Raw genomic sequence first — 13,285 nt, forward strand, 5'->3', positions numbered from 1 at the left:
CTTCTGGAAGGAACACAAATTTCTGCTCATCTCGAGAACTAACCAACTAAATGGAACAAAATTTGGCAGGTGAATATTTTTAGGGGTAACAAAGATGTCCATAATAGATTGACACCCCTCCTTCTTCTGGAAGGGTAGGGTTTCCTACAAATGAAACTCAAATTTTTTCACAACTCCAGAACTTTTTCTTTTGATTAAAGTATATGATACCAAATTTAGCTTGTGGAGGTTTTTGGGGGCAAAAAATATGTTAAAGGTGGTTCAACATCCCTTCCACTTCTGGATGGGAGGGCTTTTATACAAATCAAACATAAATTTCTATTGTGATTTGATACTCCTCCGTACTCTGGAAGGGGAGGCAGGTCTCCCATACAAGCTAAACAGATATTTCAACCAGGTTTTCCTGAAAACAGCCTACAATGATCGGGTCGATGCACAGGAGTCAAAACTTGACTCCATACGTCATTTATAAATTTAAGATGGAAACTTCCGATTTCAAATGGGTATTTCCGGAATTGCAATGGTGCTCTGAAGCCACAAGTCAACCTCAGACAACATTTTGAATTGTAAGATGACAACTGCCGGTTTTTGGAAAACAGCCGAAAATGGCTGATTTCCATCCAATATGAGTACCTCCGGAACCAGAATGATGCACAGAAACTAGAAATCGATCACATACACCATTTTGAATTTTAAGATGGCGACTTTTGGTTTCTGAAAAACAGCCGAAAATGACCAAATACCACCCAATATGAGTGTTTCTTTAACCAGAATGACGCCCAAGGGCCATAATTTGTCTCCAAATGCCATTTTGATTTCCAATATAGCGACTTCCGGATACGGAAAAGCTGCCGAAAAAGACCGAATATTGCTTAATATAAATATTTCCGTAATCGAGATGATGCATAGAAGCCAAGCATTGACCCTGGGCACTATTTAGAATTTAAAGATGACCACTTTTAGTTTCTGGAAAACAACAACGATTTGCCTTTTCACTTTGATCAAATCGCAAAGAATCAATGAATTTGGAATGTTTAAAATTATCAAATTGAACACAAAAATGGGCGAGACGAAGTTTGCCGGGTCAGCTAGTGTTATATAAAAATAAAAACAATCAATCTCAACGATGTTATATACGTGCGGCATTCTTCAAAATAATTTCTGTTGCGTAGCAGTTTAAAAATTGTTCGAATAATTAGATACCAAGAGATGTCGAACTCAGATATAACGTTGGAAAACGTTGCATCAGTTCTTTTGTTGAAAGTAAAAGTAAATGAAAATTTTTAACTTTATTTTCTTGATTTTGCAATAAACTGGTTGCACAATCTCGAATTTTACTTCTGTGAATGAAATTTTTTAGCCTACAATTTTAACAAAATGTAAGCTCGAAGTTGCTGTATTTGAAACTTATATTGGATTCAGTAACCATCACAGAAAAGCCCTTTCACAATTAATTTTTTTGATATTTTGTATATTTATATGGAATCTAGTTCTTTCCAGTTTTTGCCTTTCTCGTAGAAAGGTATAGCAATCACTTGCAAAACCAAAAGTATAAAAGTGCTCCAAAGGGCCGAATGGCATATATCACTCGACTCAGCTCGACGAGCTAAGCATTCTCTGTATGTATGTGTGTGTGTATGTGTGTGTGTATGGGCAGATTTTTATTCTCACTCACTTTTCTCAGAGATGGCTGGACCGATTTTCATGAAAATAATTGCAAATGAAAGGTCTTGTTGTCTCATAAGACACTATTAAATTTCATTGTAATCGGATTTTTAGTTTAGAGGTTATGTATCAAAATGTAAAAATCATTAAACATCATTATCTCGAAAACTACACAACCGATTTGAACAAAATTGGTTTCAAATGAACGAGCTACCTAAAATACTCTCAACATTTGAATTTATTAAAGATTGAACTTGTGGTTCAAAAGTTATGACAAGAAACGTGTTTTCAAGACTACTTAATCTCACTCATGTTTCTCAGAGATGGCTGAACCGATTTTCATTAAATCAGTGTAAAATGGAAGGTCTAGCTGCCTCATAAGACCCTATTGATTTGTTTTGCAATCAGACTTTTACTTTGCCTGTTATGTTTAAAAATGTGAAATCCAGCTATGGAAAGGAACATATTCCGAAGACTACTTGAACTCACTCACTTTTCTCAAAGTTGGCTGACCCGATTTCCACAAAATTAGTGTCAACTAATAAGTCTAGCTGCCTCGTAACACCCTATTGAATTTTACTGTAATCGGACTGTAACTTCGTCTGTAAAGTACCAATATGTGAAAATCACGAAATTTCTTTATCTCAGAAACTACACAACCGATTTGATTAATATTATTATCAGATGAGCGGGCTTGTTAAGGGTTAACTGATGAATTATGATTGAACACGTGGTTTCAAAGCTTGGCTGCCCTATACGTGCCCATTTCATTTGATTATAATTGAACTTAAGCCACCGTTATGTATTAAATTGTTAATAAAACAAAGAAAGTCTATTATTTCAAAGATTACATGACTTATTTGAACATAACTAGTGTCATACGAACGAGTCATCTCTCAAACTTACAAATAACAAACTTCATAACAATTTGATATGTGGCACAAAAGACATGGAAAGAAAAGAAATTCAAAGGCTATTCAAAACTATACCTGCTTTGATTGATATATGTGGTCTCCACATAATTTAAATGTGATTTTGTACTATTTGAACGTTCCAAATGCATTGATTCCTTGCGATGTGTTTAAAGTCTGCAAATGCACGACGAATTGGCCATAGGATATGATCAAAGTCAAAAGACAAATCGTTTGAAATGATTGGTTTTGCCGAAATGACAACATCCTCGATTTTTGGCTTCTGTACATCGCCTTAATTCTGAATATATTCATATTGGGTGGTATTCGGTCATTTTCAGCAAATTTTCTGGCATCAATCTGACACCGGAAATACTCATATTGGGAGGTTTTTAGTTATTTTGGTTGTTTTCCAGAAACTAACAGTGGTCGTCTTTGAATTAAAAATGGTGTCAGGGGTCAATGTTTGGTTTCTATGTATCATCTCGATTATGGAAATATCCATATTGAGTATTATTCGGTCATTTTCGACTGTTTCCTAAAAGTTGCCATTAAGCAATTCATAATGTAGCCTGACGTCAATAGTTAGTTCATTGCATCATTCTGGTTCCTGAGACACTCATATTGGATGGTATTTGGTTTTTTCAGGCTGTTTTTCACAAACCGGAAGTCGCCGTCTTGGATTTCAAAATGGTATTTAAAATAATTTCTGGCCTCTGAGCGTCATTCTGGTTGAAGAAACACCCATATTGGGTGTAATTCGATCATTCCCGGCTGTTTCCCAGGAACCGGAAGTCGCCAACCTAGAACCCAAAATGGAGTCTGTGGTCGATTTCAGCTGCTGTGTATCATTCTAGACCCGGAGATACTCATGTTAGACGGAAATCGGCCATTTTTGGCTGTTTCCAGAAACCAGAAGTTGCCATTACACAATTCATAATGGTGTCTGAGGTTAGCTTCTTGCATTATCGCCATCTTAGAATTCAAAATGGTATCTGTGGTCAATTTGAACTCCTGTGTATCATTCTAGATCCAGATATTATTATATTGGGTGGAAATCGACCATTTTTGCTGTTTTCCAGAAACCGGATGTTGCCATATTCAAAATGTTGCCTGAGGTCGGTTATGGAACATATTTATTACCACTAAAAACATTCACCTGCCAAATATGGTTCCATTTTGATGATTAGTTCGCGAGATGTGCAGAAACATGTGTTTCGAGAAGAGGGAGGGGCGTCGAACCATTATGGAACATATTTGTTACCTCTAAAAACATTCATATACCAAATTTATTTGTATTTTCTTGATTGGTTCTTGAGCTGTGCAAAATTTGTGTTTCATTTGTACGGGACGTCTCTCTTATAGAAAAGGGGGTGGGGGGGTGTCAAACCATTATGCATATATTTGTTACTCAGAGGTATAGTGCATATTTGTTACCTCTAAAAACATTCACCTGCCAAATTAGCATCCATTTAGTTGGTTAGTTCTCGAGACGTGCGAAATTTGTGTTTGTATGGCACCCCTCCCTTCAAAAAGAAGAAGGGGTGTCAAAACATTATGGACATATTTGATACCACTATAAACATTTTCCTGCCAATTTTGGTTCCATTTTGTTGATTAGTTCTCGAGATGTGCAGAAATCTGTGTTTCATTTGCATTTTCATTTTCTTCTCTTCCAGAAAAGGGAGTGGCGTCCAACTATTATGGACATATTTGATACCCCTTAAAACATCCACATGCCAAATTCGGTTTCATTTGCTTGGTTTGTTCTTGAGTTGTGCAGAAATTTATGTTTCATTTGTATGGGACCCCTCCCTTCCAGAAGAGAGAGGGGTCTCCAACTATCATAGGATCCTTTTCCGGCACCAAAAACCCCTACACACAATTTTTTCACGTCGATCGTTTCGGTAGTTTTTGAGCCAATATGAATCAGACAGACAGACCGGACTGCATTTTTATATGTATAGATAACAACATCAATTTTATTAGAACCTGAAGAGTGAATATACATTCATTGGATCGAAGCGTTCATGTAAATCTATTTTTACAAATAATAAGTTTAAATGGGAAAGGCTGGGTCTGACCGCTAGGTGGATTAATTTAGGTTTTCTTCAGCATTTTTCCAGTTTAATTTAAAATAGTTTTGGAAACTCTGCGCACCGCGTTGTCTCTGCCTCTTTCGCATCCTGACAGCAGTAAAGGTAAGACGTGCGCTCCGCAGTTCAAGAAAGAATCAGCCTCAAAACGGCTGGTCTCTTAGTGGTCGAAATTGCACATTGGCGATCCAGTTAGCAACACGGCCAACAGACATTTTACGCAACCCTACAAATTTCGCAATTGCGTTGCATGTTAGAAAAAAGGAAGGAAATATTTTTGCTATTTTCATCCCGCACATTTTGACAATTTCTTATGAGAGTTCGCGTTGGTGCGAGCCAACTAGCTGACATCTCTATCCTAATCCCATTGCTCTTGTTGTCTTGTTTTAGCTTTGACCTGTTTTTGTCTCCTTCTCTTTTCAATTACCAAAGCAAATGTCAAATCATATCAGCTGCAGCTCACTGTGGTGTGAACGCTCGAAGTGATATCCGTTATCATCTGGCGATATCAGGTGATATCCGACGTAGTCTGAAGAAGACAACGATGACGAACTTGCCTGTGGCTAAAAACCACCTTAATTGAGAAAAAAATGTAATTTTCATAGAGTTTGTAAACTGATGGGCAGTTTTACATAGTGTAACTGAATTTCAGAGGACCAACCTTTTACGCAAATTCAGCCATTTTTACCCTAACTGAGTAAAAGTTTCGAATTTTCAGGCTAAACCGCAGACAGACGTCCAAGCTGTGTTCCAAACTTGTGTAAAGATTTTTGTAGTAGCAATTCGTAACCAGTTAGCGCTACCAGTGACGCCAGCCTCATACACCAGCGTAAAGTAGCGTAAAGTAAGCGTAGGCGGGCTCACAAAAAAATAAAATAATTTATCCCTCAAATGAGCTCAGCCAGCTTGATTGTTCGAACTTAAAAACGGTTCCCTTAAGATTCATTGAACTAATAAAATGCAAGGTGCAATTGTTTTGAACGAACAAAAATTGATTAATATCATTCAAATTGAAAAACTTTGGAGGCATTGCTTATATTTCCGATTTTTCTGCGAGAATTTTCCTTTTTTATCTAGTATCAGTCACCTTCATGAGAAAATTGCGTTGTGGGGCAACGCAAACGCTTGGCTAAGCCACCCCTTGCCCCCCCGGTAGCTACGGGTCTGTTATAGCGACACTAGCGGCATTACTGCAAAATGTAGAGTAACATGTCAAAAGGATCTATCTGCTTTGATCGATTTTTTGATCGATCGGTTTCTTTCAACCGCCACGGCTTATTAAACACGTTTCATGATATGTTACTTTAGCTGAACTATTATACAAATGAAAAGTCAATCAAGAAAATCTATGAAAGTAGATAGATCCTTTTGACATGGTGTACAAATGATCGTTATTTTTCTGTTCGATGAAATCGTCATCGAGTGAGTGGCACGTCTGTTTGTCTCTGATATAGGGTGGCGAACGGTTACGGCTGGGGTTTTCTTCGGCAGGTTTTCTTCAGCAATCTGTTCCTGAACAAAACATTGTTCGCGATGCGTCTCCGGGCCACGACGCGATAGAATCACCTTTTACGATGGCAGAATTTTCAGTTGCCCTCCTGTCCTGTAACAATAACGCGCCTGGGTTAGATAGAATCAAATTCAACTTGTTGAAGAATCTACCCGGCAATGCCAAGAGGCGCTTGTTGAACTTGTTCAATAAGTTCCTGGAGCAAAACATTGTACCGCAGGATTGGAGGCAAGTGAAGGTGATCGCCATCCAAAAACCAGAGAAACCAGCTTCTGATCACAACTCTTATAGGCCGATTGCAATGCTATCCTGTATCCGGAAATTGATGGAAAAAATGATACTCCGTCGTTTAGACCATTGGGTCGAATCAAATGGTCTACTATCAGATACTCAATTTGGCTTCCGCCGTGCCAAAGGAACGAATGATTGTCTTGCGTTGCTTTCAACAGATATTCAGCTGGCGTATGCTCGCAAAGAACAAATGGCGTCTGCGTTCTTGGACATTAAGGGGGCTTTTGATTCCGTTTCTATTGACATTCTTCCTTCACCGACAAGGATTTTCTCCAATTTTAAACAATTTTTTGCACAATTTGTTGTCCGAAAAGCACATGCATTTTATGCACGGCGATTTGGCAACTTTTCGCATTAGCTACATGGGTCTTCCCCAGGGCTCATGTTTAAGCCCCCTTCTTTACAACTTTTATGTAAATGACATCGACGAATGTCTGGCAAATTCATGCACGATAAGACAACTTACAGATGACAGTGTAATCTCTGTTACAGGAGCCAAAGCTGCCGATTTGCAAGGACCATTGCAAGATACCTTGGACAATTTGTCTGCTTGGGCTTTACAGCTAGGTATCGAATTCTCTCCGGAGAAGACTGAGATAGTAGTTTTTTCTAGGAAGCATGAACCTGCTCAGCTTCAAACACAATTAATGGGTAAAACGATTTCTCAGGTTTTGGTACACAAATATCTTGGTGTCTGGTTCGACTCTAAAGGCACCTGGGGTTGTCACGTGAGGTATCTGATGAAAAAATGTCAACAAAGAGTGAATTTTCTTCGAACAATAACCGGACAATGGTGGGAAGCCCACCCAGGAGACCTTATAAGGCTTTACCAAACAACGATACTGTCTGTTATTGAGTACGGGTGTTTCTGCTGCCGCTCCGCAACAAACACACATTTGATCAAACTGGAGCGAATACAATATCGTTGTTTGCGTATCGCCTTGGGTTGCATGCAATCGACCCATACGATGAGTTTGGAGATCTTAGCTGGAGTACTACCATTGAAAAACCGCTTCTGGAGCCTGTCTTCTCGTATTCTTATCAAATGTGAGGTCTTGAACCGTCCCGTGATTGAAAATTTTGAAAGGTTAATCGAACTTAATTCTCAAACCCGTTTTATGACATTGTATTTCAATCATATGTCCCAAAATATTAACCCTTCTTCGAATATTTCAAATCGTGTCGACTTATCAAATACTTCTGATTCTACTGTGTTTTTCGATACATCCATGATAGAAGAAACTCGTGGAATCCCGGATCATTTACGCGTGCAGCAGATCCCCAAAATTTTTTCGAATAAATATCGAAACATCAACTGCGACAATATGTTCTACACTGACGGATCACTTTTTGATGGGTCCACTGGCTTCGGTATTTTCAATAGCAATTTAACCGTCTCCCATAAGCTCGATAATCCTACTTCTGTTTACGTCGCAGAATTAGCTGCAATTCAGTACACCCTAGGGATTATCGAAAAAATGCCCACGGACCATTATTTCATCTTTACGGACAGTCTCAGTTCCGTTGAGGCTCTCCGATCGATGAAAGATGTAAAGCACTCACCGTTTTTCCTGGGGAAAATACGGGAACATCTGAGTGCTTTATCCGAAAAATCTACTCAGATTACCTTTGCGTGAGTCCCTTCTCACTGCTCGATACCGGGTAATGAGAAAGCGGACTCTTTGGCTAAGGTGGGCGCAACAAACGGTGATATTTATGTAAGACCAATTGCCTTTAATGAATTTTTCGCATTTGTACGTCAGAATACGATCATCAGTTGGCAAAATTCTTGGACCAAGGGGGAACTGGGAAGGTGGTTACATTCCATAATCCCCAAGGTATCGACGAACCCGTGGTTCAAGGGGTTGGATGTAGGTCGGGATTTCATTTGCGTGATGTCCCGGCTTATGTCCAATCATTATAGATTTGACGCGCATCTCCGTCGTGTTGGGCTCGGGGAGAGTGGTATCTGTGCCTGTGGTGAAGGTTATCACGACATAGAGCACGTTGTTTGGTCATGCCCTGTACACCGTGACGCCAGGTCTAGATTAATAGCTTCCCTGCAGGCCGAAGGTAGGCAGCCGGCTGTTCCTGTTCGTGATGTCTTGGCGAGCCGTGACCTATTCTTGATGTCCCTTATATACGTTTTTTAGCCCCCCAGGTAGCTACGGGTCTGTTATAGCGACACTAGTGGCATTACTGCAAAATTTCAAAATGATCGTTATTTTTCTGGTCGATGAAATCGTCATCGAGTGGCACGTCTGTTTGTCTCTGATATAGGGTGGCGAACGGCTACACTGAAAAAAAATCACACGCTCATACCAAATGCTCTTTACACATGAATACCAATAATCCAACCCAATCATTTTAACGGGTCGACCCATATCCATTTTAAAAGGAATCCACGACATTTTGACGTGTTTTGGCATTTAACGCGTTTTAGCATTAAAATCTGCGTGTAAAAAGATTGCTTTTGGTATGCATGACATGGCAAACCGAAGTGTAAGACACTTGATTTTGTACTGTGCAGTGAAACGCAAGTGTATTCCACTTAGATATAAAAAGTTTCATCTATTAGCACAGAAGTAAGTGGAATCAACTTGGCAGTAACGTGTCGATTTTTTATAGTGTACGGCTGGAGTTTCCTATTCGGGTTATTCGCGTTGAAAGAGATTTTGAAGGCTGTTCGCACCTACGTGAACTCTCATATGCAATTGTCAAAATGTGCGTGATGACAAAAGCAAAAATATTTCCTTCCTTCTTTTTCGCATGCAAAAACCAAACAAATATCAGCAACACCGTCAACGCGAATGGCAGGTTTTCTGCAGCAATCTTATTAGCGAACCTATAAATGACAAGACACTCACCGTTAAGGCAACTGTCAACATCAAAACGGGCGAGCTGTATGAATTTGCATTGCCGTTATCCGTTTTGATGTTGACAGTTGCCTTAACGGTGAGTGTCTTGTCATTTCTCTAATGTATTGGTTCGCTAAATCTTATGGAGAAACCTGCCGAAGAAAACTATTGCCGAAGCCTTTCGCTACCCTAGGACTTAGAATGCAGGATGATATATTTTCTTAATTCTCGCATCAGCAATAACTACCAATAAACATCTGCATTCTTGCAATCCACTGACCAATGAAGAAGCAAACAATCAGTTATGTATGCAAATCTACCTACAACGGCCAATCAATGCTCCTGGAATCAATTTCCTCATTAACGTTGCAGAAAAATGCACCCATCGCTATTCTCACTCGAAGAAAGCTCAGAGAGAAAGGCCAGCTCATAAAAAATTGCTTGATAGCATCATTAGCATCATTGCTCGGAGGACGGAAGACGAGTTTTTGTCCGTTTTCAATTCGAATGACCCGTTGCTATCCAGGTTTTTGTTATGCAGATTCCACCGCCGAAGAAAAGTGGGACGTAACTATTGAGAGGAAAATGTCCTTGCCGAACAGCGACTGCTCATTAAAATAGTTCATTGAAATGGAACGTTGCTCTGTTACTGCAGTTGGTGCTGTAAGCGCCGAACCCTCCAGCAAGCCTCCCCAGCAGCCAGCACCGGTGGTATGGTGAAACAAAAATGCACCTGATTGTGCAGCAGTAGAAAAGCAATTTTGAAACTTGTTGTGATGTACGAGGTATGGAATAGTGAGAAATCAGCGGACGTTTAATTGGAAAAAAATCTAATTTATCAAAAGTTTTTGTAAAACGTTAAATGGCTCAACTTTCATAAATGACAAGAAGGATCTTTCGGAAAAAAACGTGTCCTGAAAGGAAGTTGTCATTTTTTCAAATTAATGTATGTCCAGTAAATGTATTTTCCTCCTAAATATGTATGTTTTCAACAATGAAGTGTTTAATTCTCAGCTTAATTCCGAGCTTTTCTCAATTGTATAACTCTAGTTAAAATCGTCTCTCCGGATGGACGCTGAACGAGGTTTAAGTTTTGCACTGAAACGAAAAGGGAACAAAACGACAAATAGAAACTACAAGAAAAACAAAAATCTTGGTAAAAAACACGTGATAAGCAGCATGTTGTAAACTTGTTTCATGATAATTTTATTAGAAAATAATAATAATTCTAAGAAACAGAAAGAACTTCTAATCTAGTTCAATATTGGAATTTAAAATATTGAGATGCCAATACAGTGAGGCAGCGGCAAAGAAACCAGTAGAAATGATGATGAAGCTGGCTTAAGCTAGCTCCAATATGCGTCCTTCTTGTCGAGATTTTCCGAGATAAGAAGCTGAAGGCCAAATTCAACGCTGACCAACGTTATTAGTTAGGAATCTGTTCTTTTCCATCAGCCTGCTGAATGTTCGCTTCATGCTTGGCGTGTTCCACTGGGCCTGCGATAGCAGCGGCGGATCGATCTGCAGAGTAGATAATCGACGGCGTCGATTCCATATATTATCGTTATTGTAACATGCATTCTCTCGTATATACTGAGGTGCGTAGGGAGTGTTTGCTTGCGTAGGTGAGTATGTGTGATTATAGGAGACAGCTTAAACAAAAAAGCTTCAAAATATAGAATAATGAACTGAATATAGCGGGTTTAACGTGTTGTTATTTTCCTACTGCTGTTGACACTCGGCAGGATTCTGTTGTTCTTTCTTTTTCGATCCACCGCCACCACCACCTGCGCGGCGATCTTTCCGGGACTTAGCCGCCGGAGGTCGCTCATCCTCTTCTTCCTCCTCCTCACCCTCCTCCTCTTCCATGCCTTCCTCTTCCTCCTCTTCTTCCTCCTCCTCTTCCTCTTCGCCATCGTCGTCTTCATCCATCACCTCACCGGTAAAGTACAGGATGGCCTTCGGGATGATTCTGGCCCGTAGGAAGTGGCCAATCTCAAAATCCGACGCCAGCAGCATCTGCGTTTCATCGTCCACATTCTTGTCGTCATCTTGCACGGCCGGCGGACTGAAGAAGTTAAAGAACGAATCGTTCGGCAGCGTCTTGGTCAGAGTACGAATCACACCGCGCTGTTTGTGCTTCTGCTGTTTCTTGATCGTCTTCACCGTCACGTTCTTGCTCGGGTTCCACTGGATCGTGCAGCCGGTGCACTTGTAGATTTCGGGACCTGCAATTAGCGAGAAGTTTTATGACTGGAATAACTAAATTAATCTCTCAACTTACCCTCAAAGCTAAACGGTTCATCCTCGTCAACCTGGCAGCGCATGAAGTACTGCTTGGTTAGCACCGAATCCTTGAAGTACGGATTGGGTGAAAAGTGGAACTCCAGCACGTAGCTCATCGGGTCGGTCTTGTAGACGATGTTCACGTTAGTCAGATGCTCCAGCACCGGTTCGTCGTGCGGCTGGATCATATCGGCCATCGTTTGTGTGTTCTTGAACACCGTCAGCCAGAAGGCGGGAATGCCCAGACCCTCCTTGATGCTTTTCGAGTGCTGGTTCTTGTAGTTTAGTGCCATCCGCTTGAAGCGTGCCGTAACCGACGAATCCACCTCGTTGTCCTCGTCGTCACTTTCTTCCTCCCACTCAGCTTCGCCATCCTCCAGCTCCGATTCGCCCGTAATGACTGCCTTCCGGCGATCCACTAAAGGCTGGTACAGTTCCTGGTATTTGCACTCCAGGGCGTACACCTCTTCAAAGAACTTGGACTCTAAGTTGAGATACTTTTTCTGTAGGTGTTTCAGGGCGTTGATCCGATGTTGAACGTTATCCGGCAGAACCTTTATCACCTCCTTCATCATCATCCGGCGTGAGGACGAAGACATATAGGCCGGGTCGTCTAGTAGCTCAACCATTTGATCCTCCCCGTCCGAAGCGGATTCAACTGCCTTCACTGCGTTATTCTCAGTACCGGTCATTTTTGTTGATTTCAGGAACAGATTACTGTCAAAAAACAAAGAAAACCAACTGTAAGTCACTGTCCAACTCCAGCATTTCCACAGAAAACGGTCCCAATGCTCCGTTCTACGAATCACGTAAATGACGCATTTTCTACCAAGCGACGAAACTGTCCATGACATACGCAAGCAAATCAAGGTTATGTTCTCATTCTCCTGGACTGGCTTGAGAGAATCGAACTTCCATTTTACCCCCCTCTTTGCCTGGTGACAGGACTATTTTCGCAAGCAACAGCGCTTTTAAGTATACGAAGTTACCAAGCAACAGACGCGCAATTAGAACGACGATCACGCAATCTGGTCTGCTGGTGGCTGGTAGGAAGCAAAGGAAAAACGACTAACACGCGAATCAAAAAAAAAGCACATGTGAGTCTCCATTTTGCGACTTACCTGCTCTATCGACAACGGAATATAAACTTCTTGCCAACTGCTCCACTGGGACAGGGCCCTTTTGCTGCGAACTTGCTTCTTACCTCGACAGAGCAGCAACTGGACAGGAAAAACTGTCCACAAATCCGCCAGCGGAAGTAAAAACACGGCTTGAAAAACTGGGAATTCGCCCCGCACGGAACGAGAAAAAACGCGAGTGTGCACACTTCCGAACGAACACAAAAGAAGATTCTCAGCCAGCAGCAGGCGTTTTTTTTTTTCGCAAACTCAACTGTCAGCCACACGCTGTCACCGGCAAGATGAGGTAAAGAAATTGCTTTGCATGAATAGGGGTTTGCCTTGAGCCCGAACGAGATGGAATGTGGCATTCGCAACATTCACACCGGCAAGCGGGAGTTTGTTGACAGATACGTCTCTTGACGGTTTACACTGAACTAAACAGATTTTGAAGGTTGCTCGAGGGGTAGAACACTAAACAACCACACGAATAAAAATATTCAGTCCAGATCATTTTTTCTAAGCCCTGTTCAGAGTGCCAAAAAGTGAA

At 40.9% G+C, this 13,285-nt stretch overlaps 1 protein-coding gene across 2 annotated transcripts; it reads right to left on the bottom strand.

Annotated features, from left to right (window-relative positions):
• Positions 1 to 10,513: 10,513 nt before the first annotated feature.
• LOC129729970 (nucleosome assembly protein 1-like 4) lies at positions 10,514 to 13,021 on the bottom strand. 2 transcript variants are annotated; one of them, XM_055688903.1, is made up of 3 exons: positions 12,822 to 13,021; positions 11,616 to 12,334; positions 10,514 to 11,559 (listed from the first exon to the last, which is right to left on the bottom strand). In XM_055688903.1, exons 2-3 carry the CDS (start codon positions 12,307 to 12,309, stop codon positions 11,054 to 11,056), a joined length of 1,200 nt encoding a protein of 399 aa, XP_055544878.1. In that variant the 5' UTR covers positions 12,310 to 12,334; positions 12,822 to 13,021; the 3' UTR covers positions 10,514 to 11,053. The 2 variants fall into 2 exon arrangements, with proteins under 2 accessions (XP_055544878.1, XP_055544877.1); XM_055688902.1 differs by having other exon boundaries at positions 12,739 to 13,019.
• Positions 13,022 to 13,285: the final 264 nt, after the last annotated feature.

This window comes from Wyeomyia smithii, chromosome 3, assembly GCF_029784165.1.
Source record: "Wyeomyia smithii strain HCP4-BCI-WySm-NY-G18 chromosome 3, ASM2978416v1, whole genome shotgun sequence".
In the NCBI taxonomy this organism is placed as follows: Eukaryota; Metazoa; Arthropoda; class Insecta; order Diptera; family Culicidae; genus Wyeomyia; species Wyeomyia smithii.

What these genes read in the sequence shown, in the direction of transcription:
- LOC129729970 (XM_055688903.1), bottom strand. Translation starts at nt 12,309, where the DNA reads ATGACCGGTACTGAGAATAACGCAGTGAAGGCAGTTGAATCCGCTTCG. An exon ending in TGAACCGTTTAGCTTTGAGG is followed by an intron (nt 11,560 to 11,615) that starts GTAAGTTGAGAG and finishes CGCTAATTGCAG; the next exon opens with GTCCCGAAATCTACAAGTGC.